The sequence below is a fragment of the Astatotilapia calliptera genome, chromosome 12 (assembly GCF_964374335.1).
Source record: "Astatotilapia calliptera chromosome 12, fAstCal68.1, whole genome shotgun sequence".
Lineage (NCBI taxonomy): Eukaryota > Metazoa > Chordata > Actinopteri > Cichliformes > Cichlidae > Astatotilapia > Astatotilapia calliptera.
Window position 1 is genome coordinate 16707945 of NC_137433.1, and position 27260 is coordinate 16735204.

Consider the following 27260-nt stretch of genomic DNA (forward strand, 5'->3'; position numbering starts at 1 on the left):
AATTTTATCTTTAATCGAAATTCATCTAAATTCTGTTAATCCCAAAAATAGATACCGGATATGATCGGCAATTATAATAAAGTTTCCAAAGCTGACTACTACAAGTATATTATCCAAATCCCCTCTTTGTGAAAGTACAGCAAGTACTCACATCTCCAGTTGCGTATAATCAGAACAGTGAGACAATTTTTTGCACTCAGAGTTGCTGCAAACGTAAATGTTATTTGCATGTCCCAGAAAATTAACCACGTATTATCGTCAGTAATGTTGCTCTGGTTGTTGGACTTTTCAAGCACAGAGAAACTGTGGTGGTGGCAGTCAGGCTGTGTGTAGTCATTTCAAGCAACTAGCGCACCCTGGTGCCTCTGATAGCCTTTTTCAATGTCAGCAATTTTCTGAGTGATCCTCAGTGTACGAAAATGATCTTATATCTTGTAACTACTGTATGAGTTTACATAGACTCTGCCTGAAAGACTCCTTCATTCCTGAATGGAAACATCAATGCAAGGCTGGTTTCAGTTTCACTCAGTGTAAGGAGACCCCATCTCTTCTTTCAGCTGCTATCAACCTCCTATTTTGCTGTATGATGAATTAGGGGTATTTGTGGTAAACTGTACTGAGCTACCTTCTTATATTACAGTTAGAGGACATGTGGTGGAAGCAATGAGAAAGGCTTTGATTTTAAACACGAGCAGTCACAGAAACCCAGGGAGAGCATTGCTTCAAGCCTCTGGAGAAAACTGCAGCAGTAATTTACTCATCAAACTGGACACCCTGAAATACCCAAGGTGTTAAACAATTGAAAGTTGACATTGAGATTTTGCCCCTCTCTGCTTTTGAAGTTCAGGTTTCTTGGTTTGTCAGCTTGTTTGTCAAAATATCACCTGAAGCTGAGCACATTTTAAAAGTTCTTCTTACCTTTTCTGAAGAAACAAAAACAACACATTTCTTACTGAAAGAACAAATCCAACAAGTATGACATAAAACAAGGCAAGCAGCAAATCTCCGTGGCATGATGATCACTGACACATCTTGTGTGTAAAACAAGATATATCGCTTATTTTGTTTTGTCTTGTTTACTACACCTTTATTACATCTTTTAATGCCCCACTGTACACATGCTGCACAATGATGGAGTAAAAATCTATGAATATTAACTTTTGCACTGCAGGTAGTCAATAAGGTCTGTGAATGAATTAAACTTCCACACAGGACAGAATAATTCACGTTCATTATTCAAACATCTGACATAAGTGAGTCCCTTTAGGATTAAATAAATTAATGATTCGTTGTGGCTTAAGCTGCGATTTTATTGCGTTACATAAAACTATTTGAATTCTTTTCTCTATTGATTAGCTGACTTATTTTACTGGATCTGGAAGATTTTATACCAGACATGCCTAATAAGTAAGTCAGAATGAGTTAACTCCTAATCTGTTAGCTCAAAGCTCAAACATGTTGGCATATTGACTTTTAGAAAGTATACATTCATTTCTGTTGTGCAAATCTGGACCAGAGGAAACTGCGCAGGAGCGCACGTGAGGTGTTCCTTCTGTTGAAGAAAGCCCTTTAAAAACTTAAAAAACTGTCACAGATCAGCGCCCCACTGTGGCTCACTGACTCACGACTTTCCTCTGGACTGTGGGTGTTTTGTTGCCGTTTTATTAATTGTGTTACTTTTCATTTTGCTATATTTTCCTGGTTTCTTTTACTCATGAAAACCATCGAACTAAAAAAAACTATCAGGTTCTGAACAAATGTTAGTACCACATAAGTCTAAGTAACTAATCTAATAACTTCTCAGGAGCTTTTAGCAATTGTTTAAGAGAAAATATTTTAAGGGTGGTTTTAAAACTGGCGGACACACTTCAAAATGAATTAGCTCTTAACTTGCAAACACAGTCCTCTATTCATCCAGGTAAAGGTCTCATTGAGGATAAAAATACCTTCTGTCAGGGTCCTGACCAGGAAGGCAGAGTTATCTTTGTTTTAACTCGCGGCACACAGCACCCTGATATGGCAAGCCCTGAAGACCATCGAGTTCTCTGTATTTGTGCTTTACAATTGAACATGTTCGTCTGTTAGAACCCCACTTGTTCTATAATATTAAAGGGCCCTCTAAATACTCTCAAAAGCACCCATCCCCGCAAATGCCCTCTAGGCTATATATCTGTGGCAGTGGACAGGCCGTGTCTATCCGTGTTCCTGTGTCTGTGGAAGCACGTCTCAGCCTTCAGTCAAGCATTGCAGGCTGGCGCCGCTGCCTCTCCACTTCCACAACATCAGGTGTAATGTTACTGTTTGTTGTGGCCTGAGAACACTAATAACATGGCTTGAAAACAATGTTGACGGTAAAGCTGGTCAACATCACCCGACATCACTCAACCCCCGAGGACCTGCACGCTGATTAAGCGGCTCAGCTCACAAAGAACGAGGACTGGCGAGACTCTGAATAAGTGCCTCCCATTTTAAAACAGAGTAATTAGGCTGCGATGGTTTCCCTTGATTGGCTATTATAGTTTTCCTATAGCAGCTTAACTTTATCTATCTATCTATCTATCTATCTATCTATCTATCTATCTATCTATCTATCTATCTATCTATCTATCTATCTATCTATCTATCTATCTATCTATCTATCTATCTATCTATCTATCTATCTATCTATCTATCTATATATATATATATATATATATATATATATATGAACAAAAACAAAAAAGCGATTGCAGGTATTTAAACTGCTACAAATCATTTGCAGGTATATGTTCTGTCAATCATGTCTCAAACAGAGACGTTTTCAAACATTTCTGGAGAGATCCTAACAATAAAGATATTTTAACTGGGCAAAAAAGACCATGTTGATTGTCATATATAACACAGAAACAGAGAGATACTAGCAAAACAGCTCATTTTTTATTTTATATATAAGCCTTTCGTAAACCACGTTTACTGGAGCCTCATTTCCAGCTTGAACAAAGATATTAGTCATAAAAACCCGCATAGAAACATCGGCAATCACAATATTTTGTGCACAATGAACTAATTAGCGCATACTTTCCGCAACTCCAGGAGTTTTGCGGTAGGCCGCGTGCTTACTGATACATGCGCTCACCAAAAGTCTCATTTCTTAATTAAACTCGGGAATTGCACCTTTGTTTCGCAGGGAGAGAAGGGCGGACATGATGAAAGGTGTCTCTGTAAGGTGAGAAGGAAAGCTGGGGCTTCAGGGTAGTGTGAGCAGGCTGTGGGTGTTGGTCATTTGGTCAAAAAGGGGATGATGTTGACTGTCTACCTTGCTCATTAGCTTGGACCATTGAATGATTCAAATCAGGCCCTCACTCACCAGTCAGTTAACACATCTCTCTGGCTTCATCAGCAGCAGCTCGAGCTCATCGAGGATCAAATCTAAGCACTGAAATGGAAGGCATGCATCCCAGTTTGACGACCTCGACACCATTTTCCGTGAAGGATATCTTGAGGATGGAGCACCACCACGACTATGAGCATGATTTTCTAACGGCTGACCAGGTTGTGCCCTTGCATCATCAGCACGTGCACGCTGCGCCCCAGAACAGAGACTTTTATGAATGCCACTCGGAGCCGCGCGCCTCGGAGATACTTGACAAACTCGATACTCACAACCCGGGAGCAGAAGAGGAGATACACGAGCAAGGTGATGTGACACGATGGACAACAAAGTAAGATTCAATTCAGGAGCCGCTGGTTGTGGATTTAGGCAGCTCCACAAAAACACGATACAGGACGCGTTAATGAGACGGGGCCCGAATGAAACAGTTTCATTTTCCCTTTAGATCTTAGTCTGATAACCTAAACAGACCACAAGAATCTCACTGAACCAGTGAGAAATGTTTCCCTAAAGTAATCAGCACCTAAATTAATAAATTAAAAAAAAATTCTGACAATTTTCTGCAAACTGCAGACTTCAAGATCAAAATATGAGCTAAACAAAATTTTTTAATGTTGTCAATGTTTGCAGTTTTGTAAATTTTGCCTTTAAAATCTCAGAAATAATCAAATTAGTTGTTTGGTTTTTTTTTACTACAATTTTCCACTTCATTTAGGCTTTATTCTTAAAAGTGTTGCACATTCCGAACAATTACAAATGATTTGGAAAATTTTAGGCAGTAAACAGGTCATGGTGTCAGAACGTGACTGTGTTTTTGTTTTGTGGTGCAGAGATGAGCGGGTTCGACAGTCCATCTGATTGTGACAAACCCCCCCAGAGGCCCAGCGTGCGCAGGAAGCCCCGGGTCCTCTTCTCCCAGTCTCAAGTGTCCGAACTAGAGAGGCGTTTCAGACAGCAGCGCTACCTGTCCGCCCCGGAGAGAGAGCACCTGGCCCACGTGCTCCAGCTCACTTCCACCCAGGTGAAAATCTGGTTCCAGAACCGCAGGTACAAATGTAAACGTCAGAGGCAGGACAAATCTCTGGAGCTGGCGGGTTATCTGCCTGCACCCAGGAGGGTCGCGGTTCCCGTGCTGGTGCGGGACGGGAAGCTGTGCGGTGCCGGTTCCCATTCAGCGCCTTACAATGTAACACTTGGACATTATAACCCCGCGCTTGGATACGGAAACAGCAGCATGTACGGCTGCAGTTATCACAGCGCGTCACCTTCTGCTGCACAGATGTCCAACAGCAAGCTAAATGATTTAACAGGAAACACCGAGACGCACTTCGGCCACGGGCCGTTTCAGGCCTCTCTACACGGTATAAGAGGCTGGTGATAAAGGGACTAAACGGCTGTATAGCAGGAACCACTGAGACATTTCAGTATCAAATGTATATTGTATAGTTGGTGTGGGGTCGTATTGTAATTTCCCGTTGTTCAAAAAGTTTCTGATGAATCGATTATGAAGAATAAACGCTTTAATATTCAATTATACTTTTCTGTGTCTAGACGCAAATTCTGAATTAGGGCAATCCGGGGTTGGTTGATACACTTTTTGCTCTTGCTGATGTTTGGATTACTTTCAATAATGAGTCATGAATCGAACAAAAACTAATGAAGCATCAACGACACTCTGTGACAACCAGCCCTGTAACGGGGTTGGTTATCAGTGGGTTTCAGTAAAAAATGGTGATTAAAAAAAGCACAACTTTTTATTCTATATCAATGTATCAAAATTTAGAAATGAAATTTTAAACCGTTTTTCCATTTAAGCCATGAATCTGAACCAGTCACAGTTATTATTTATTATAGTTAATATTCTTCATTCTTACAGTGTTTTTATACAAAAACAACTGAGAATAAATGTCATATTTTTTCGAACTCATGTATCACTTTAAAAACGGGTTTTGCAACAGGTAAACTGAGCGAGTCAGCGCAAACACGATAAAAATGAACCACATTATTATCTTTCTGACTCTGAACTGCTCTCCATTATAAGTCTTGGTCATGCTCGATCGCCTAGATAAGGAAGGTTTCCGGGATCTCTCTTCTAAGGTTGCTAGTTTTAATGTGGGAACCCTTTACTGCAATCAGAATCACACGAGTCAAATGCGCACTCCTGGATCGCCTGAGATAATCTGTGTGAGATCAGTTTTGACAACAGCACACGGAAGCCTCATTGGTGCTAAGAACTGATTCCCAGTGTGATTTTTATGTGTAATATCTTTACTTAAAATTACTTGTATTTGTAAACAGACCTCATTGAGCAGGATTTACAAAAGGTCTATATATGCAATTTAAAAATCACCTGTTTTTCAAGCATCTTTATGACTGTGTCTTATTGCACCTATACATTATAACCAATCCGGCCCTTTTTGACCACGTAAAATATGTTTACAGAACTATTGTTATATTTATTGCAATTTCTTCTTCTTGGCGAGATTACTCTTAGAGATTTTTTATGTCAACTTTTTATCTGGATAAATAAAGTTTTTAAAAGTCACTTTGCCAAAAACTGATTGCGGTTTCTACTTTGTGACAGGAATGTTGTTTGTGACTCAAGGTGGCTTGATGTCATTCACTAGTGATACATTCGAGATATATTTCACATATTACATGGCAAAAGTTATTTATAGCAGTTTAAATACGACCAATCACTTTTTGGCAAACACAAAAATTCCAAATATTTTGATTTAGTTACCACAGTAAAAAACGGATTCAAATCAAAGTGATTACTTTTGGCTTTTCTCCATAAGTGTGCATTTTTAAAACGACTAATGTTGCGTGAGCTTTTCATAAAATTCCACAAATTGACCGGTGCAAAACGATCGCGTGAAATACCCACAGTGCCCCATGCGTCCTCTACCTCCATGTAGTCTATAAACATGTGATGACTTCATATAAAGTGAGCTTTAAAAATATCATTACTGTACTATATTGCTTTTCATCAAATTATTCCTTTTTTATTTCTCCGTAGCTTTTGAGTGAAGCTTTTAAAATAAATAAAACAAAGGAGAAGCTTTTTTGAAAATTATATAAATTTGTAAGACTTTGTCACCCAGTTTTCCAGGAGGAGCTCAAAAAACGACAGCATACCTTATTAGGAACCTTTAAGTGTAACTGGTTGTGGCGTTGTCGTTTGCCAGGTTTATCAAAGAGAGCCATCAAACAGCTAATGGATGAAGTGACATCTGACCTCTATCAAAACTCAGCTCCTTATTGCCCCATTCACAAATCCGCTGATAAGGCCGGAGAGCTTGTCCTGTCCCGGGGCTCTGCTTGGTAAACAAACCCGCAGACAGAGTGGCTCTTTAACTTCTTCAAACTTTCAATCAAGCGGGAAACAGTTCCAGTCTGACGTGTCGTGTATCGACGAGCCACAGCCAGGTGAGCGCCAATCAAACTTCAAAACACAGATTTCTGTAAAATAAAATTCAGTTATTTTTTATCATTAAAACGGTCCCTTTATATCTCCACAACAACAAAGCGTGGCATTAATTTAAAATTATAAAACCATAAAATCAAATAAATCAGAGATACACATCAGCGCGACTCGTTTCCCGTCAAAATCACTTGATTGGGGGGGAAATACGTTTGTGTAATTTTTTTATTGGGCGTGAACGCAGAGAATAAACACCTCTCAGAGAAGAGTCACGGGCTGAAGGAGCATCTCTGCACAGATAAGGATGAAGCTGTAGACAGAGAGTGTGTGTGTGTGTGTGTGTGTGTGTGTGTGTGTGTGTGTGTGTGTGTGTGTGTGTAAGTAAAAGGGTTTTTCAGAAGTTATGTTTATAGTGTATGACTTTAAAATGTAACTTTAAAAATATATATAGATCTTATTCTTATTCTTATTCTTAATACATTACATTATAGATCACGTGTAGCCATAACCTTTGGTGTGAACTATTTCAATTTTAATTTAGAAGCATAAAGAAAAGCCTTAAAATGACGTAACCCGGTGATCTCATGACACAGTAACTGTCTTTCAACTGAAGTAATTGGTTACTGCAATCAGTGAAAAGGTCCTCTGTCACTCATGACAGATAAAGATTTTTTTTAAATGACATTCAGCAACATCTCACTAATGAATAGTCAAATCTGTGTCTTTTCAGGGAGGAAAACTGTGAGCTCATGCGCAGTAGCTCTGCTTTGTTTTGAAAAGGTGGAGAGGGAGTTTTTCTTTTCTCCTCGTCCACATAAAAGGTGCTTGATTACACTGCTTGTGATGAGGGGCAGTTTAAATAGAGAATGACGTGAGTCTGACCATCGCTTGAAGAGACATTATGGTTTCCAAAATCCACAAAGGGTTTAAGTCATGCTGTGGTTAGAAAGAAAGACGCGTCCCTGACTATGTCAGAGACTTCAAATGTCAGTGTGATGATGAAATGATGAACTGTTGTATATGATTGTGCAGGAGCTCATCCACATTGCAACAACTCGCCTAAACAAAATAAGAAACTGTTGATTTTTGTAGCTGAGCTGGTTGTAGACGAAATAACAGTCCATGGTACATAATCCCTTTCTTTTAAAGTAGCTGTGAGATTGGCTTTAAAGCTCCCTCTGGTGGAAAACACTAGAATTGCATTTACAAAACTATCTCACACAGACCAAAGATAAGTTACTTTAATTTTCCCCTCACTGAATTTGGAGAAGAAAAAAATGGTTCACAGTTACTAAATTCAGAGTAATTGTTTCTTTATCATTTAGTTTTTGTACAAACTTTAAACTGACCTGTTTCCTCTGATGACATATTGGTTATGTCGCGCACTTTACAAAGATGATTCTTGTGCAACAGCCAGGCGTAGGGATACTGTATAAAACAACTCTGATGCTGAGAAGATAAGAAGACAGAATGCTGACAAATCTGCTGCTGCGACAAGTCCTCGCAGTCACCCTCTCAGACAATGAAACAGCAGGAAAATAACAGAAGGTTGATGGCACGTTTGGTGGCTCAAAGAAAACATCGTCACCACTGCACCGGGGAGGACAAATGCCTTTCCAGGCTGAAAGGTCAGCAGCTCTCTTATGCTACCTCTGATGCACATCTAGATAACTATGCCACGACTGTCTAGGACAGAGTGATTGTAGAGGAAATGCCATTGTTTGGAGCAATCATGCCGATTGTCACAGAATAAGGGTGGTGGATGACTGCACAGAGTCTTAAAAGAACCACTTCAGTCGTAGGACTTCCCCTCCTCACACAGCCCAGGTGCTCGCTGTCATTGCTGACCTTGTTTTTGCTTATGTCATCAGACAGGTACGTGAGTTTTGTTATTCTGCAAAACATCCTTTTAACCACAATCAAACGTTTTTTAGATGGTGAAATAAAAGTGACATATGCCTCAAATAAATGCAATGTATGCATTTCTAGTAGAAAGTCATTTTGCACACAGCTGTGGTTTTGCTTGATTCCACGTTCAGTACAGTATGATCCAAAAATAAACGTAAGGAGTTTTATGGGGTAACAAACAATGTCTAGACAAAAGTGGGATTTTCTGTGCTTACAGTTCAACATACTTTAACAGGCAGACAGTCGCATGCAAAGATTTCACGGTGAGACATATCAAGCATTTAATCTTAATACGCTGTTGACAAGACAGCAGGTAATGCAAACGAGGAACCTTAAGAGATTACACACAGATAGCTTTCATAAATGATTATCCACAACACAGGAAAGAACACGGCAGACATGACTTAGTCTGGGGATGATATATATATATATATATATATATATATATATATATATATATATATATATATATATATATATATATATATATATATATATTTATATGTATATATATATATAACATATAATTCTGGATATTGATACATAGTGTATAATGCATACAAGGATGCAGTTTAAGTGCTGCTGATAATAGTAGCAGTCATCAGTGTGATGTAAGTGTGTATTTGGTGAAGAGAGGCTGGTGGCGTCAGCGCCATCAGGGGCCACGGAGAGGGCTGTGTCTGTCATACCAACATTCACGCATTTCCAAAGGAAGCATGAAATCCCAGAGCAACTCCGACAACGCCTGTAAACATCTTAGTAGACGGAGAAAGGTCAGACCGGACCGCAGAGAACAACAAATAAACAGCCGTCAAACAATGAGCGTGTCCATTCAGGAGCCGGCCTAAATGTGTCCAAGTCATTAGTGCTTCAGGAGGCATGACCACCCACTCTGACCCCAGCCACCGGCCCCACCCACCCCCGCTACTGGTACATTTGTCTCACTGAAGCCGCTGTGTTACAATACTGAGCTGATGGAGGGCTCAAATTCGAGACTTTTTAGTGTGTCTGGAGCAGGTAGCTCCGTCCCTCCTTGTGGACTCAAACTTCCTCCACAGAAAGACTAAACACACTTTGTGAACATGCACTGCTTGCTTTTCTGATACTAGTTTATTAGCTAATTTTGGATGTCACTCAGTTCTCTCTGTTAGGAATAGATCATAGCTAAAAAAGTACATTGCCAACATGCACCCATTATATTTTCTTGTACAGAAATGAGTTTCTAATCATTTTGTTTGAGTTTAGATCACATATTCGACACCTTTCTGCACATGTGTATAAGTAGAACCACATCAGACTGTTTTTCATTTAAACATAAAAGCATGCATAAGGACAGCTATAAATATATAAATTCATCTTTTTACAATCAGTCTAAAGTTTTAAAATCTTTCTCTATACAGATCACTTCTAAAATAAAAAAAAAGGATCAGTACTTCCTTTTGAATGTTTCAGTATTTTTATGGACTTGATACATTGCAGCAGAGCTGAGTAGGAAACTTGAATGAAAGTTAGTGAAAGTAGAAGTAAACTTTAGCCGTCCCGTCTCCTTAACGCGTCAGTGCAATCTGAGCCCGCCCCTGCTATTGTATAAATTCAGACTGTGTAAGTGTGTGAGGACTCACAGTGCTTCAGCCACTTCTCCCACTGCGCCTCTGATGCACCGAGAGTCCTCGGATTTTTTTTTTATTACTGGCTGGAAATGTCTGACTCGGCCAAACCTCTGACTTCCTTCCTCATCGAGGACATCCTCTCCAACAAAGACAGTGCGCGATTCAATGATAAATGCTGCTCGCAGAAGGAGGAAAGATGTTCGCAGTGGAATGAAGAATCAGGAAAGTTTTCACCACAGCTCTGTCTTCAGGAAACAGCCTTTGGATTACAGACAGGTGAGCGTCTGCAGGCTTTCAACAGCAGGTTTACTGCGCTTAGATAAAGTGACCAAATCAGTTTGATGTGTGTTGTTTACTATGAAGAATGTGCAGAATGGTGCAGTGTAACAACAAAAGACTTGCTTTAAAATTTTATTTGTAATGGCAGCTGTTTATCTTACAATGATCACAAACCAGTTCACAAAGCCTGCTGTAAACCAGTTTACCTGTTTAATGACTGGATCTCATCTGTGCTTCACAGAATCTCTGAACACATCATGCCCCAGCTCCTCAGAGTCAACTTTGCCCTCCCCCGGAAAGCAGAAGCGCTCCAGAGCTGCGTTTACACACCTCCAAGTGCTCGAACTGGAGAAGAAATTTAATCACCAGAAATACCTGTCGGCCCCAGAGAGAGCTCAGCTGGCCAGAACCTTAAGACTAACTGAGACCCAGGTGAAAATCTGGTTTCAGAACAGGAGGTACAAAACGAAGCGGAAGCAGCAGACATCAGAGTTTTGTAAGGATTTGTACAATGCAGAAGGACTGGGTCTGAAAGAGGATTTGGTCAGATCATCACTGATTACTTCCTTCTACAAAGCCTACCAATACAGACCCTACCTGTGGGACTACAGTGGCCCCTGGGGCCCAGTGTTATGGTGAAAATAAATGTATAACCCTAAAGTTTATCATCTACAAGCTTCTAAAATCTATGTTTACTGTCACAACTGATTCTTTGTCAGATTTGGAACATGGTGTTTGCTCATGTGTTGACTTTATCCATCTTGTGGAGTGATTTCGCTCATGAAAATGTGCTATCATACAAATCTTGCTGTATGGATATGACATGGATTTGCACAGCCAACTTGTGACATTGTTGATTAATAAATTATTAATAAATTAATGCTTATACATTTAACCTTTGTTAAGAGTGCTTTAAAATTTCGAGCATTTGAATGAAGTTAAACTGTGATAAAATTGCAGTTGGTGTCAATGAAGGCGAAAGAATGAGACCCGATTTCTTCAAGGAGCTGATGCCCTGATTGCAGGAAGATAAACTGCTCTTTCTAGAGACAGCACCACACGGAAAACGAGAGGAAACGAAACAGTAAGAGAGTCAGCTGACATCACGCATTCCAGATGCTTAGACATGCTGACATAAATACAAATATGAAGGCTGGCCAAGAGGCATCTTTGTTTAAATCAGAGATAAACGGAGCTCCATAAGGCATCGAGTTCAATCAGCAGTTGTCAGCTTTGCTTTCTTGAAAGTGGGGCATGAGGAGGTAAAGCTGTCATGTGGCTCACCTCCTGCATGCCATGGTGATTGTGAGTATACCTGGCAGTTGGTAGATAAAAAAGTAACAGAACGTGTTTCTTAAGGTATGTTCTGTATGATGTATAACAATAAGTGAGGATAACACACAAAATGTGATGTAGACTTTAGATCTGGGCACATTTTGTGACCCCTTTTTGGAAGCTTTGGTGTAATCATAGCCCTGTACACTCATGCATGTAACACATACTACAAATCAACATATTTTTCTAAGCACCTGGATTGTACAAATAAAAATTTTAAGAAGTCTGGCAGCACGATTTTTCAAACTGACTGACGTCTTGTTAGTTTATAAAGTGAGACTTACACTCACACCAGCTGCACTGCGGCTATGAAGCATTTCGGTGGCAGAGTGTTCTGCAGGTGTGTTATCACCTGGACTTCTCATGAGCTCTTTTTTCCCTCTCAGTAAATGAGGTCAAAGTTTCCTTTATGAATGTTCTTCATATCATTTCCTTCCCACTGAGTAATGCTGTGCTTCACTTACATATCCCCCAAACCCTAAAGAGTTTTTAATCAAGCATCTAAACAACAACTGCTATGTTCTGGCTTGCAAATTTACAACCACGAAATCCCAATGCTTGATAACCTCAAGTTCACCAAACACCAAGTTTAAACATGCTGTGCACATACAAAAAACAAAGACAAAATTCGGAAACAGGTCTAACGTTGCAGCGAGACTTACACCGCACTATCCCAGTCAGCTGAGAGTGATTGTGGACTGACCCAAACAGAACCAAACTTGATAATGAATTAGTCCATGGCTACAAAAAACAAACAAAGACAATGAATTTACTGCATATGAGCTTCTGTGGCTGACCCATGTGGAGATAGATGGTATCTCAGTCCTTTGATTGGTTGAAAAGCAAATGTGACAATCTCCCGTGGGGTCCAGAACCAGACAGCTCAGTGAACAATGTAAAAATTATGATGAAAAACTAAGTAAAATCCTATGAGGGAGTTTTACTTATTAGGGAAGTGAACAAATCAACAGCTTGTTGATGACACTGTACTGAGTTTTATTTAAGGAACACTTGGAGATGTTTTTAATATTGTTAGTAACTGATAAAAAAAAACTGTGGCATGTGGGTGTGGACCTTTTTTCTCTTTCTAAAGTTGCTAATAGTAACGTGTTTTTTTAGTCTGTAATATTCAAAACTTCAGAGATTTTTTATCATCTGTGCAACTGATTTCACTTCTGCTCCTCTTTATACTGTGTTTCAGTGTTGGGAAAGAATGACCAACTCAAAAGCAATTATAGAATATAATAGCCACTTTAATGTTGAATTCAATTTCAAAGATTTAACTCACCATCGGGGAGATTTTACGTCATAGTAAATGCATCTAAATCTATACTGACTTCCTTACACTGGTTTGGTTACCCCTGGATCCAGGCTTAAAAGCAGAGGTGATGGAGTCTCTTCAGTGGTGCCCAGTCCCTCAATTATTTTAAAAACCCTTAAAAATCCTGTTTGAGTCTAGTTGAGCATCCTATCCTGGCTTTGATTACGCAAACACACTCTTTCTTGCACAATTAGATATTTGTTGTGTACTTATTGTTGATTTAGCGACTGTTATCTATTGTGTATATTTTGTATAACGTGTACAGCCCCTTGCAGCCGAGGCTGTTTTTGACTTGTCTTATTTATACAAAAGCTGAGGAACAGCGCTGAAAACTAAGAAGCAACTATAGCTTCCTTCAGGATGGCATGCTGGTCTGACTCGGGACGGTGCTGATAAGATGACACAAAGGATTTAGGGCTTTACATATTTAAGAAGGGCATGTTTGTAGTAACATAACTGAAGTGTGAGCACAGGTCTGATGGAGGTGATAGGATATTTCAGCTCTTTCACACTGCTAATCTGTCTGACTTTGTGCAGCGCATGCCCTTATGCAAACCCCACAGGGCAACAAATGCTAAAAACACAACTGCGGGCATTTTTTTTTTTTTGCCCACTTCTGTGTTTTAATTGTCGATCATTCTTCTAAATGAAAGCCTCGCTCGTCGGTCATGAGGTTAAACCTGTACGGGGAGTTATAAGGTATTAGAGTGTCAGCTTAGGAAAAAGCACACGGTTTCTCATGCCGGTATAGAAGCTGGAGAAATGAAATCATTCCTCAATCTTGATGTCTAAATATTTCCTCAAACTAAAGTGACTCCTTATCAGCGATGCCAGCGGCCGTGCTGTTCACTATTCATAGGCCCTCAGAGTAAACAGGTAATTAGACATGAAGAGGGGCAGATAGCATCTGTTTTGACGGCATTTGAAACTCTGACTGTATCTCTCAGCAACTCTCTGTGTCTTTCAGCGGCTCTCAGTGTATATGTTCATGCTCATCAGATAAGGGAGCCTGTTGAAGGGTGTAGGGTTGGGAGAGCCATTATTATACTTGCCATGTGATACCTGCACTTCCGCAGGCTTGAAGAGACATGGTACATTGATTCACAAACACACAAGGCTTAAAAAAACAACTATATCATCTTGTGTTTTTCTTTCTCTTTCGTTCTTCAGGTTTGGTAAGTGCCTGTCTGCAGCCTACCTGGATTAACTGGATTTGGCAAGCACATGATGAAAACAGAGAGTAGTTGAAAACATCACTCTCTTATCTGTTTTTCCTCTATTCGAGCTGTTTTTGTTGTTGGGTTTTTTGGGGAATAAACAGGTATAAGGCAATAACTTTATCTTTCAGAGGTCTGATTGCAATACGCATTAAAAAGCACGGTCGCAGAGCCTTTCTCTTCACGGTGGCCAATGATGCTTTGAAAAACAAGCAGATCTTCTTAACAGATGGGGAGAAAACCAACCCTGACCACAAAGACAGCCTTTGTCAGTGCTCCAATATGCCGTGACTGTCTTACAAATTTGTTGGACTTGATAAGGACGTTTAAAACAGCCCTGATCTTCTCATGGGAACACTCATAAACTTCCTTGAATAGTGTAACTGGATCCCTCATGTTACGGACCCTGTAGAACAGCTGCCTTTCTTTCCTCATCAGCAGATACATAACAGCATCCAACTTATCCGATGGCTGACATCGATTGTGCCTAAGTACGTGTCGTGTGTGACAGAGAGAAAGGATGTGGGAGGAGATAGGCATGCTGAGGGAGAAGAGACTTTTTCCCCCCCCCAGTGTACTTTGAGATAAAGATATAAAGTAGTGAGACAGTTTACGGCAGATTAAGGTGATTAGAGAAAACTATAATGAGGACAGAAGACGTGGGTGAGGGGGGCTTTCATTGTGTTGTTCAGATAAACAACCTGTATGTGGAGAAGGGCGAAAACTAAACACTTCAGGGTTCCAGCAGAAGTGTACGTGTCCTGCAGCACGCTGGTTTGGAAGAAAGCTCCGCGCTGCCTGCATCTCAAAAAAATCTGATTTATTTTTTTGTCAGCAAACAGGGAATCATGGGCAGGACACACATCTGAAATATCATATTCACCTTTGCACCAATGCTGGAAATAAAATAATAGAATTACCAAGAAGATTAGTGGAACCAACATGAGGTCAATGAAAAGAAATTAAGTACACTGATGCTCAAATGTTTGGGGTCACTACAAATTCCCTGTTTTCATTTAAAAATAATAAAAACACTCAGTCAATCATCGGTGTTCTTAATGACAGTCGGTGATTAAGACCAATAAAACAATCAAAAACAATCGCTCCCCTTGTCCAGTGGCACACTGAGTTACTTAATGGAAGTTTCCACTGATGCTAGCGTGACTTAAATTTGTTTTGCTGATTAAAGAAGCCACTACAGGAGTGTCTGGTCCATCAGCCTTTGTGGACATCAAAACAGATACAATCATCATAATTAATACTGATCCAAGTTCAACATTGAAAGTATACCAGTCACATAGTTGCAATATGGAAACAACATCACACAATGCACTAAACCCTGACTCTAACCCCATAACCCTGGGAATTCTCGGACACAAAAAAGGACAACACTGAAAATAAAAGACATTCATTCTTACCTAGGGACTGACCTCAATTTGGAAAAGGATGCGGGGTTGATGCCCCGTGCACTTCCTGTTCCTCCTTCGGGTGCGACGGGCTCTATCTCCTCAATCTAACCCCATAACCCTAACTGTACCCTAGTAACCTTAAACCTAGCCACGGTTACATCCTAACCCCCGACTCTAAACCTCATGGTACCTGCCACCTTTTTTGGATTTTTTTCCTGAGTTTCCTAAAATGTTTTTGTGCTATTATGTAAATAGCACAAATTGGCTCTAACCACAGCAGAAGGGGGAGGCCACAGAGAGCAACTGTACATCAAAGCCTTTAGTTTGAGAAGCAGGCATTTCAGGTTGACCGTGTAGGTTCTCAGTTATCAGGTCATGGTAGTCTTAGAAGGTTAAAAAGAAGTGGACTGGACTTATTTAAGTTTTTTGAAGACATTTCATCTGTCATCAGAGAGACTTCCAGTGGCCTTCTTTTTCAAGCTCTTAGAGCGTTACAGGTCCTTATATAAACAGCTTGGTAAAATGGTTTCTGTAAACTCAGATTGTGTTTGTGAACTTAGTGCACACTATTGTATGAAATCTTAATTCTTGTGTAGAAAACAATAATGTGAGAAGTATTTGCCCCACTCCTTCCTGATTACTTTTTCTTTTGCACGTTTGTCACACTTGAATGGTTCAGATCCATCCTTTAATTTTCAACACAGAGAGATACTATTCACATTCACACCTATGGGCAATTTATAATAATGAATTTACCTAACCCTACTAAGTGCATGTCTTTGGACTGTGGGAGGAATGTGGAGTGCTTGGGGTGAACCCACACAGACGGGGGAAGAATGCAAAGTCCACATAGAAAGGATCGAAGCAGCAAAGCAGCCACAGTCACACTATCACCACCGTGTTTGACTGTTGGTATGATGTTGTTTTTATGAAATGCTGTCAGCATTAAACCAGATGTAGCAGAACTCATACTTAATTTTTTCTTGTCAGTTCACAGAATATTTTCCCAGATGTCTTGGGGATTGTCAAGATGTTTTTTGGTAAATGTGAGACGAGCCTTTGTGTTCTTTTGGGACAGCAGTGGTTTTCATCATGGTACCCATGGATGAGTACCATGCTCGGTCTCTCTCTTATTGTTCAATCATGAACTCTGACGTTAACTGAGACGTGAAGAATGTGATTCTTTAATGTTGCTCTGGGTACTTTTGTGACCTCCTGGATGAGGTGTTGATGTGCTCTTGGAGTAATTTTGGTTCACTGCTTTTCCAAGCTTTCTCCATTTCTGTATAATGGCTCTCACTGTGGTTCACTGCAGAAACTAGAAATAGTTTTATAATCCTTTCCAGACTGATAGATGTCAAATTTGTTTCTCAGCTGTGTCATAATGTGTTGCTTTTTGAGGTCTTTTAGCCTGCTTTACTTTGTCAGACAGCTTTTATTTAAGTGTTTTCTTGGTTAAGCATGTCTGCCATTAATCAGGCCTGTGTGTGGCAAGTGAACTTAGCTTTTCAAAAAATAGTGACTTTTTCGCAAAGAGTCAGGTAGGTTTGCATATTTTTTTCCCCCTTAATAAATAAAAAAGTATATAAAAACTGCATTTTGTATTTACTTGGGTTATCTTTGTCTAATATTAAAATTTGTTTGATTTGAAATATGTAAGAGAGGGAAACAAAGAGAGAGGGAGTAGGCTTTCACAGCATTGCGTTTTCACTGTTCAATTTTTAAGAACAGGAGTACTTTAAGTTTTTGGGACTGATTTTTTAGTCATTTAACTGACCAAACTGATGCCACAGCAAATCTTACCAGTTCTAAAATATGAAGGACATTTGTAAAGCCTCTGCTCTAGACCATTTTTAAAGCACTGTTGATATACAGTTAGATCAGGAAGTACTCTACAAGGACAATTAAAAAAACAAAAATGTTGCCTTTGTAAACCAGTGTAGGGACTTAAGATCAAATAATCAGTGTAAAATTTCAGCTTTAATTCAACAAAAGTAAAGGCTCAAAAGTAATGTAATTTAAATGTAAGCATATGACTTTTTTGTTTAAATATTATTATTTGGATGACAATCTTTTGCAGTAACTGCCTGAAAACTAGATCCCGTGTTTCCTGTGTGAGCTGTCAGCCCCTTACTGCTATTTTAATGCTCTACAATAATAATAATAATAATAATAATAATAATAATAAGTAATCTTCCTTGTAACTATTAAATAAGAGATCACAACACTTTGACAGCAAGTCAACATCACTGATTGGCGTGCCTGTTATGTCAACCTTTATGTAACAGCGCCCTCTACCGAAACTGTATTACTCTTACAAGTTAAAGGGCTGGTTCACACAAACAGTAGTAAAAAGGTTTTTCGCCGTGTTTGCTTTTCAAATAGAACTATGATATATCAGGACTGTAAAATATGCTACTTTAAATCAAACTCCACTATAAAACCTTTTGCTGTTGTTCTATGAAACAGAACAAACATCTTCCCCAATCTGCAACACTCATTCCCAACACAAATACTCCAGAAAAATCAAACACAAAAGGGCACCATTTCTCACTTACATGTTTATTTCAGCTCCAGTGTTGCATACTGTAGCAGCATTATTACAATCATTTTGTATTTGCAGGGTCAAACTTTCAAGCATTCCTGTCACTGGAGATGACACTCACTTTTGCGTGTAAAGATCATAAAAATATTTACATTATTCAAATTCCCACATAGAACATCAGCTTTTCTGTTTCAAAATACTTTTGACACTACTTTTATATCTCAGTTGTTAACAGATACCTCAAAATCTGAGATTTTCCTCAGCGGATCCAACTAAAAAAAATAATAATAAAATAAAAAAAAGACACAATGTGTGCAACAGACTGAAACATCAATCTACTTTTATATTGAAACATGTTATCCATCCATGTGAAAACAATTCAATATGAATAGTTTATGTAGTCTATTCCAAGTCAACCATATCACTATGTAAAAAATTAGGTTGCACTGTAGTTTTTCAAGATTAATTCAAACTTTTTTTTATGACATTCAAAAGAACAACAACAAAAAATAAAAGTCCAATGGCGTTTGCTCAGAACATCACTGAGCTCCAAACTTGAAGATGTGACTGTAAATCTTAACACTACTGAGTGAAAACTACATCGCAAAAAGTGGAATAAAAATCCACCGCAGGCAGGCACGCAACATCGTGCAGATTAAAAGTAGAATGCATAGGTTGTCTTTGGTTTAGTATCATTTACCCGACTGTACAAATGTGAGGAATCGGTGGCTGAAGGGGCTGCGAGATCAACGAGAATGCGTCAAACTTTTCCAGAGTAAGAAAAATATCCTCCTTAATTCAAAATAAATACATCTGACTGCTTTCTGGATAACATCAAGGTCTGGCAAAATGACAATAGGCTGAAAAGAGCAGAGAGCACACAGGAAACGTTTAACTACAACAGGATGAGTGAAAATAAAAGAAATAACAATGCCTGCTTACCCTTACTGATGCGATCAAGTTTTTACTGACCTCATGGTAACAAAGTGTACGTCTGACGTCAAGTCATCACGTTGCACTTTGCATCACAGGGGGTGTGCGTGTTCGGCTAAAGCCGAAGATAAAAATAAAAAAGCATTTTACATACAATGTACAGCTTTAATCTTCACGGTCAGCACGATTCACACGAAAGCTGAACATCACACCAGGCTAACAGAGAGGCTTCTCGGAAATAGTCACCGCTGTGTATTCGTGTTTTGAATACACATAAACAAGCTGCCTGTCTTCAGTAACAGCGAACGATCTTTAAATTGTGCGTGATTCAGATGCACTGCAGTTCTGTGCAGGCAAAAAGCTGGACCGCTACGGCCTACACACCTTCATGCCGAGAGAGAAACGGGATCTCTCAGGGGGCAGGAAGAAAGTATTTAGTATTTAATTTAAAAAAAAAATAAAAAATACAAAAAACCCCAAAACAATCAGGAGAATTGATGCAGATTTATGTGTGCGTTTAACAGATGTGACTGATGCCAATACAAAGAGCCTGTATTCATTCATAATTCATTCTAACAGAATTGTGTGCTTTTCATGATGCAACTTGGACCAAAGAAAATGTAAATATGGGAAGATTTCCTATGTCGAGAACAGAAAAGGAAAAAGGGTTAAGCAGGGTTTTATATGCTTATAAGGCACTTGGAACGTGTAGCTGTCCCATCAGCAGAGACGTGCAAATAAAGAATGTGCTGTGATGGTTCTGTGCAAACGCACCCACATACACACATGTTAAGAAAATAAATATAGAGTTCCAATATTAAGAAACAGAAACAACAAACAACATGGGAGAGTTTGGAAAAGCTGGGGTTGGTGAGTTTGTGGACTGGAGGAAGAACAATATCACCTCTTCTACAAGTATCCATCCATCCATCCATATATATATATATATATATATATATATATATATATATATATATATATATATATATATATATATATATATATATATAGTGATCTTTGTTGCATATCATGGTTGTGGAACATTATTAACTGAAAAATAACACACTGTTAGGAGTGTTTCTCTCTCTGCCACACCCCCACCATTCTTCCTTGTGCGAAAATGACTCATGTTATTTCATCAGCAGCATGTGGAAAAAAACCAAGACCTCTTACACCTTCATGTCGGAGTTTTCTGTCATCAGCCCACCTGTGTGCTGCTCAAACGCACTTTCTGTTAGAGAGGGCGAGGTCCCGCCTCATGCTCCTGAGGCAGCTGCTGCTTTGTCAGGAAGTACTTAAAGAATTCATACACCGACCAGGCGATGGCGGTGGAGGGCATCTGGTATATAACCCGAGCTTGGACCCCTTTGAAGAAGGCTGACAGACCACCGAGCTGGTACACCGTCCTGAAAGCGTTCGCCATACCGGTCAAGTGACCGCTGACATTCATGGAGCTGAGCGCTATGTTCTCTTGTGTGTTGAGCAGTGTTTTGCAGACATCGAGCGGAGTAGTAATTGCTGCGGAAACGGCTCCTGCTGCTGCGCCTGACAATATGTGGCTACCGGGGTGGTAATGTCTGTGAGGGTTTAACTGCTCCTGCATCAGTTCGTAGGTGATAAAGTGAACAGCCTGGAAGGGGATGTTCATGGTCAGTTGTGTGCTGTAGCTGCGGTAGAAGGCTCCAACGCCTTCAGTATATGTTACAGTTCGGATGCAGTCCCAAAGTCCTCGATACGGAGAGTTGTACATTTGCATCCTCTGCTTTATCACTGGAAACAGGAAGGGTGTTAGTGTGTTTGATTGCATGTATTCTATATAATTTCATGCTTTGCACACAATATCTCTGATAAAAAAGGTAAAAAAACAACAACAACCATAAAGTGATTTATTAGCCCTTCTTTTTTTTAAGAGCTCTAATTTTAAGCAGGAATGCGGTGCAAGTCTGAGAAAACTTTACTTAGAGAGAAATAAAAAGCACACACTACTTTAATCTGCGTATTAAAATTCATTCAGTGCATTTGCTAAAGTAAATTTTCAGGTGCACTTTGTACAACAGCTAAGCTGAGCGGGACAGAGGGAAAAAGTGCATTCATACACAGATAACTCTTATTAGAAGGATTAGTGACAAAGGACAAAATACCAACACTGTTAAAAGGCAAAGAAGTACCTTGTTAGGAAATGTTCTCAGTTCTTACCTTCAGCTGGATTCATGACTGCATCGTGAAGAACAGTTGCCACACTACCAGCCACACCTATTCAAACAAACACACGTTGACACGTCAAATATCTGAAGCAGTAATAAAAAGAAGACATCCCCATATTAGTTTATGACTAATATCACCCTTATTTTTGGCATTTTAGTAAAGGCTGTGCTGGATTACCATTCTTACTAAAAAAAGACACTGGCTTAAATGGCATATCCCAATCATAACACACGCTGTTTGGATTTCTCGTGTTTGCGATTGGGATTTGTCCCAGCCACTGTAAACAGGATATGACTTCTCCTAACTCAGCTCCTCCAAGTCTTGTGATGCTTAGTCTACGGTAAAAGCAGTCAGTGTAGATAGTCAAGTGGTTTGTGTTGAGATGCAGAAACTTGTACCATTGGCTAAATGGCTGTTGCCGCCGCTCTGAATGACGTCGCTCAGTGAGCGTTTCATTCGTTCGTAGCAGGCAAAGTAGAGTGCATGGGCAGGCCCCGCTCCAATCATAGTGATGTTGAGACCTCTCAGCGGCCTGAAGATCCCCTCAGTCCGGATGATCCTTTTCAGAGCCTCGTACACACTCTTGTACTGTGCATTTGGGTCCGGTTGCAGGCTCTGCATCCTTGTCTGAAGAAAATAATAAAGATCGCTTATCATTTATTCCAGCACAACAGTTACATTATCCAACTGAGGTCTTGGTATGAACGCACAAGTGTGGCCTTAAAATCAGCACCTGATATAAGCCAAATCATTGCTATTGGGCATATTTGTCCTTGTAAGTGTTATATTTTTCTGACAGTAAGTGCTCCTGGCAGTGTCACAGCCTGAGTCTGAGTGATTTCTATCTCTCCCAGGCTGGCGTAGGAGGCTGTGGCAGCTCTTTGTTTTACTCCATCATGCCAAGTTCTCTGGACAACACAAAGCATGTTTGTATTTGCGGGGCGATCTAGGGCTGGCTCAGGAGATAGGCCAAGTCTATCTTCCTCAGCATGTTCCCCTGTGTTTCCTTCCTTTGGGTTGACAATAAAATATCAATTACATTTCCGCAGGACACAGATTTGGGAACTTTGGGCATATAAAACTTGGCAGTGCAATTTACGTTTAAGCTTGTTCCACTGCATTTACACACAAGAAGACAAAACTGTCTGCTTAAAACAGAGGAACTGATATGAATGGTTAGTCACACACCATCAGGAGAGGAACTGAGAGGTAATTTAATTGGTCTTGTTTTAAACCCCCAACTTCTTCTGAACATTAAATAATGCTGGGTACACAATAACCACAAGCAGCAAATGTTTTAGATTTTTGTGGTAACTTTTTGAATACATGATAAAAACATCTGAAGTGCAACACAACTCTTTTCTGCTGTAACCAAATCCAAGAGATCAATTCTGGAAATTAACTGACTAAGGTTCAGCATCATGTTAGGAAACATTATAAATAAGGGATTTTAAACCAGCCTGGGAATTTGTATTTAGAATTGAAACTGTGAAATGAAAACTGTGGAATAACACTATTTAACCTTCCAATACTAATAATGCATCACACTCAGTGCCTGTGTAGTAAGAAGCTTAAAAAGCAGGGTTGTCAAACATAAGGTCTGGAGGTCATAATTGGCCTGGCAAAGACTCCAATCTGGCCCACTGGATGGCTTTAAGAAGTGTGTGTTTGTGTGTGTGTGTTGTACATTTTACTGTATTTTCTTAAGTTTTACAACTTTTTCAATTGATAAAGACCTCAGTTTTTCAAGTATCTACTACATTTACTACAGAAATGTTCTACCATAGAAATAAAAGTACATTATTATGACTACAGGAAAGTATTAAAACAGATGTTTTTCACTTATTTTACATATATATCACATTAAAAAAATACAAATTTTGATGAAACTGCACTGATATAAAGACATCAGGGATTACATGTTTAGTTAAATGTCTTTACACTGACACAAAGTGGAGTTTCACTGGTCTCACCCACTTAAGATCAAAGTGGGCTGCATGTGGCCCATGGTGTAAAATGTATGGATAAGAAAGATCTGCAGCTATGAACTCAAAATGAGACTAAATGCAAAAACTGTCCAACAGTGGAGATGATTTTTTAAAGCAGATTATATTATAATGGTGTTTTCAGGTACTAGTAAAAAATAAATAAATAAAAAAAATAGGTGGTTCATGGTCTTATATATATCTTTTACTATGGTCAGCTGATGTAATACAACAATCCCCAGAAGCAAATATCGATGCGGCCTTTATGATGTGCTGAAAGAAAACATGACCATTGATGGCTTACACTGTCCTGTCTTTTAGTTTAGCTTTGTCTGTTGTGATTCTGTGGCCGTTTACTAATCAACACTTGAGAAACGCAACTGCACACACACACACCCTTTGCTGTGTGAGGCTGATTCCGAATGTGTGCAACAAAGATAAGACACCCCTCCTAACAGTAACAGAAGCCCCTCCCTGATTCCCAGATGAGTCTCATGTTTTACTGGAAGACTGAAACATACAGTGAGTGGATTGTCAGCCTGATTCACCAGGCTTGAAATTCAAAATAACACCAAGTCGGTCATTCTGCAACTCGCATTTCAAAACCTATGTGAAACATACCACACAGCTTCCTAATTTGAGTTTGTTAACTAGAAATAAAGTACAGTGTGCTCTGAATCCAATCTCTTAAAATCTCATCTGTCTTTTTTGTGTAATGTGGAAAACGTAAATGGGTTAAAATGGAAAATTTCAAAACTGTATAAAGCCTGGACCGAGCAAGTGCATCCACAGCTCTTTGCGCTTATGAAAACTTTGAAAAGTCAAGAGGAAGCAGCAACAAGGCTTGTGCAACAAAGGGCCTACAGGTCAGTGTGGAAATATGTCAAGACTATCACACTGTGGGGAAAGAGGATCGAGTGTCTTTTATGGATTATGCTAATCAAGCTGTCTGTGCCGAATCAAAATTATTGTTAGGAGACTGCAGCACTACAAAATAAAGCACCATCAATACAATGCCACTCTGTTAGAAAATAACTGGTGAGCAGGATTTAGAGAGGAATGAAAGGAACAAAGTTCACCACACCTAAACCGCCCAGTTTACTATTTACTTTACAGATGCAAGTTTTTTTTAACAAAACTGGACCCTCATTTCATTATGTTACTGAACACTTACCTTTAGGTGTTAGTTTCAACATGGCATTAATGGGAGGGAGAAATGACGTTCCTCTCTTTATAAACTTGTCTGGTAACTATCAAGTGTACAACCAAAACAGGTTAGACAATTAAAAATCCAGTCATTCCTACTCATGACTTACTGTCATTGTGTTTAGATGAAACTAAATAATCTGTACTCATTATTGTTCCAAAGAGTCAGTAATTTAATCCTTTATTGCTTCACGTTCACCTTTTGCCTACACTAGATCAGTTTTACACAAAGCTAAAAAATAAAAGGCAAATAAAATGTTCTTGGCTTGCCATTTGTCATTACTAGTTATTATTGGTATTAGTATTATTAGTAGTAGTAGTAGTATTATATAAATAGCAGTCAAGATCAAACATGGGCTTTCTCATTCTAATGGAGTGTAACTGCTGTATGAAATGTATATTGTGTTCATTATTTTCTTCCTGTGCTAATAGATGGTGATGCCTGTAATAATGTGAGAAACCAAGATCACACGCTGTGTTAAAATGTTCTGTCTGAACAGCAGCCCACATTTAACAAAAAGTAGCAAACACATCAAATACTCATATTTGAAAACAGAGAAAATAACTGGGAGCATTCACAGTTTCGAAAATTGTGCCAAATTATAAGCCAATGTCATTATTATTCTTGTACTGACTTACAAAATATATAAACTAATAAATTTGCATCTATCGTGTAGTGTGTTTGTTTCCCTTAAACAAGCAGAGACAACTACAGCTGCTTCAACGAGTCTGAAGAACACAGACCAGCTTTTTTGTTAGACCAACAGCTTTAACCTGGTAGAAGGGTCATCACGACCCAGCGAAGGTCACAAACCAAACAGTGGGTTAGATTTGTACATAACACCTGTTTACTGCCACACACACTGTATATAACGAGTGTATATGCACTTTGAAGCTCTATGTAGACTGCAGTACAATAATAACCACATTATCAAACACAGTTTGGTAGGACTCTGTTAGCCTTTATTAATTAGTGATATCATCTAGTCGGGGTGGCAGGGTGTGTGGGACCACAAGTGTGCTTTTAAGTGCACTACAGAGTAATAACTTACAGAAAGGTGTTTATAAATCTTGCCTTAAATATTGGAAAAAGTCTGATATGTGATGTAACCACACTTCAGACCTGACCTTTACTTTGCCTACAACGACTGCGGGAATACCTAACTTGCTTCACTGGCTGAAAATAAAACCGTGATTCTGAACTTTGCTTTAACCTTGCTAATATGTGCCTCTTATGAATTAAGGTTACACCGGGCGTTGAGGAAGCTTCACATGTTAGCAAGTTAATCGTTGTATCGAGCAGGAAGCAAAAAAAAAAAAAAGAAAAGAAAAGAAAAAAAGAAACGAAACTGTTTGTACTTGATTGGTTTAACTATCATATTTCTTTACTCTGATTTACTTCATACGAGCCTGTGAAACTAGTTTGTTCAGCCAGCTCGTACCACGAAGGCTAACACCAAGGCTAACCGAGGATGGGCAGCCCGGAGATTTTATAGCTAGCGCTCGTTAGCGAGCTATGGTAGACAGTCGGGACAGTTAGCGCTGCTCTGGAGCTTGTTGGTGAATGATCTGTGGCGGCGAAGCAAGTGTGAACTTGTGCTTCGCGGTGAGTTACCTTGACAGAGTCCACGGGGTACATCACTGTGTGCTCCAGTATGCCAGCCACTGCTCCCGCTGTCATGTGGGTCGTCACGGAGACATGAGGTGGCAAGCTCTCGTAGTCCCCGTCACTGTTGAAAGGCTCCTCGTCTTTGCTTTTGTTCTGCGACATATCCAGCGTTGCCACCACACGGTCCGAGCACAACTCCATGCGTGGGGAGCTCTACCAGAAGCTCTCCCTTACCAGACAACACTCAAGAGAGGTAACGGCGGCATGGATAACCACAACATCATCACTACTGGAGTTCCAGCGCCCATGTGACGTAACGACCGAGGGCGTGGTTGTATTAATATGGACCACTCGCGTTTCATGTCGTTAATGTTCGGGCGGGATCTTTGCTTTAGGCGACCAATGAAAACTTTCCATGCCAGATTCTTCTCACACTCAACAGCCCCACTGTTACAAGTTGTCCATCCATGCTGGATTTCCTTCTCCGTTTTTGAATGGGTTTGACAAAAGTGCAATCTCATAGTCCAGCTTGACTAGATAAGTAGGTGTGGCTTACCTATCAGGCAGCATATGTGCAATAACCATGAGGGAAATCGTCTTATGTCAAAGGGAAGTTATCTAAAAGTCGTGGTCTCTCTACACCGCATATGGCGCTATCACGTAGTACTTGAAAAACCGACTTTAGTACACAAACAGGATCACTTATCCTTCCAGGAAATGCCACATAAATATGAAATGAACGCTCATTTAAGAAATAACTCTTCTTTATATTTTACTAATTATTTGAACTGTGCATGTTACATAACTCGCAATTACAGCTCTGAAACACAACTGGAGAAGCAAAAGAAGGGCGACATCTGTAGTTATTCAGCAAAAGAAACACAGAAGTGCACATCTTTTTTGT

The 27260-nt window shown here is 39.5% G+C and overlaps 3 protein-coding genes across 3 annotated transcripts; 2 read left to right on the forward strand and 1 right to left on the reverse strand.

The window, feature by feature from the left end:
* Positions 1-2899: 2899 nt before the first annotated feature.
* Positions 2900-4906, forward strand: nkx2.7 (NK2 transcription factor related 7). The gene is made up of 2 exons (XM_026187029.2): positions 2900-3676; positions 4201-4906. Exons 1-2 carry the CDS (start codon positions 3421-3423, stop codon positions 4746-4748), a joined length of 804 nt encoding a protein of 267 aa, XP_026042814.2. The 5' UTR covers positions 2900-3420; the 3' UTR covers positions 4749-4906.
* Positions 4907-10312: 5406 nt separating this feature from the next.
* Positions 10313-11486, forward strand: nkx3-1 (NK3 homeobox 1). The gene is made up of 2 exons (XM_026188489.2): positions 10313-10588; positions 10833-11486. The coding sequence occupies exons 1-2, from the start codon at positions 10402-10404 to the stop codon at positions 11228-11230; spliced, it is 585 nt and encodes a 194-aa protein (XP_026044274.1). The 5' UTR covers positions 10313-10401; the 3' UTR covers positions 11231-11486.
* A 7626-nt stretch (positions 11487-19112) lies between these two features.
* On the reverse strand, positions 19113-26679 carry slc25a37 (solute carrier family 25 member 37). Its single transcript, XM_026188094.2, has 4 exons — positions 26363-26679; positions 21955-22183; positions 21548-21604; positions 19113-21121 (listed from the first exon to the last, which is right to left on the reverse strand). Exons 1-4 carry the CDS (start codon positions 26555-26557, stop codon positions 20586-20588), a joined length of 1017 nt encoding a protein of 338 aa, XP_026043879.1. The 5' UTR covers positions 26558-26679; the 3' UTR covers positions 19113-20585.
* Positions 26680-27260: the final 581 nt, after the last annotated feature.

Coding starts and splice junctions, on each gene's coding strand:
- nkx3-1 (XM_026188489.2), top strand. CDS start 10,402: ATGTCTGACTCGGCCAAACCTCTGACTTCCTTCCTCATCGAGGACATC. Junction 10,589..10,832: donor AGCCTTTGGATTACAGACAG/GTGAGCGTCTGC, acceptor TGTGCTTCACAG/AATCTCTGAACACATCATGC.
- slc25a37 (XM_026188094.2), bottom strand. CDS start 26,557: ATGGAGTTGTGCTCGGACCGTGTGGTGGCAACGCTGGATATGTCGCAG. Junction 21,605..21,954: donor CAACAGCCATTTAGCCAATG/GTACAAGTTTCT, acceptor TTGTTTGAATAG/GTGTGGCTGGTAGTGTGGCA. Junction 21,122..21,547: donor AGTCATGAATCCAGCTGAAG/GTAAGAACTGAG, acceptor TCCTGTTTCCAG/TGATAAAGCAGAGGATGCAA.
- nkx2.7 (XM_026187029.2), top strand. CDS start 3,421: ATGGAAGGCATGCATCCCAGTTTGACGACCTCGACACCATTTTCCGTG. Junction 3,677..4,200: donor AGAGGAGATACACGAGCAAG/GTGATGTGACAC, acceptor TTTGTGGTGCAG/AGATGAGCGGGTTCGACAGT.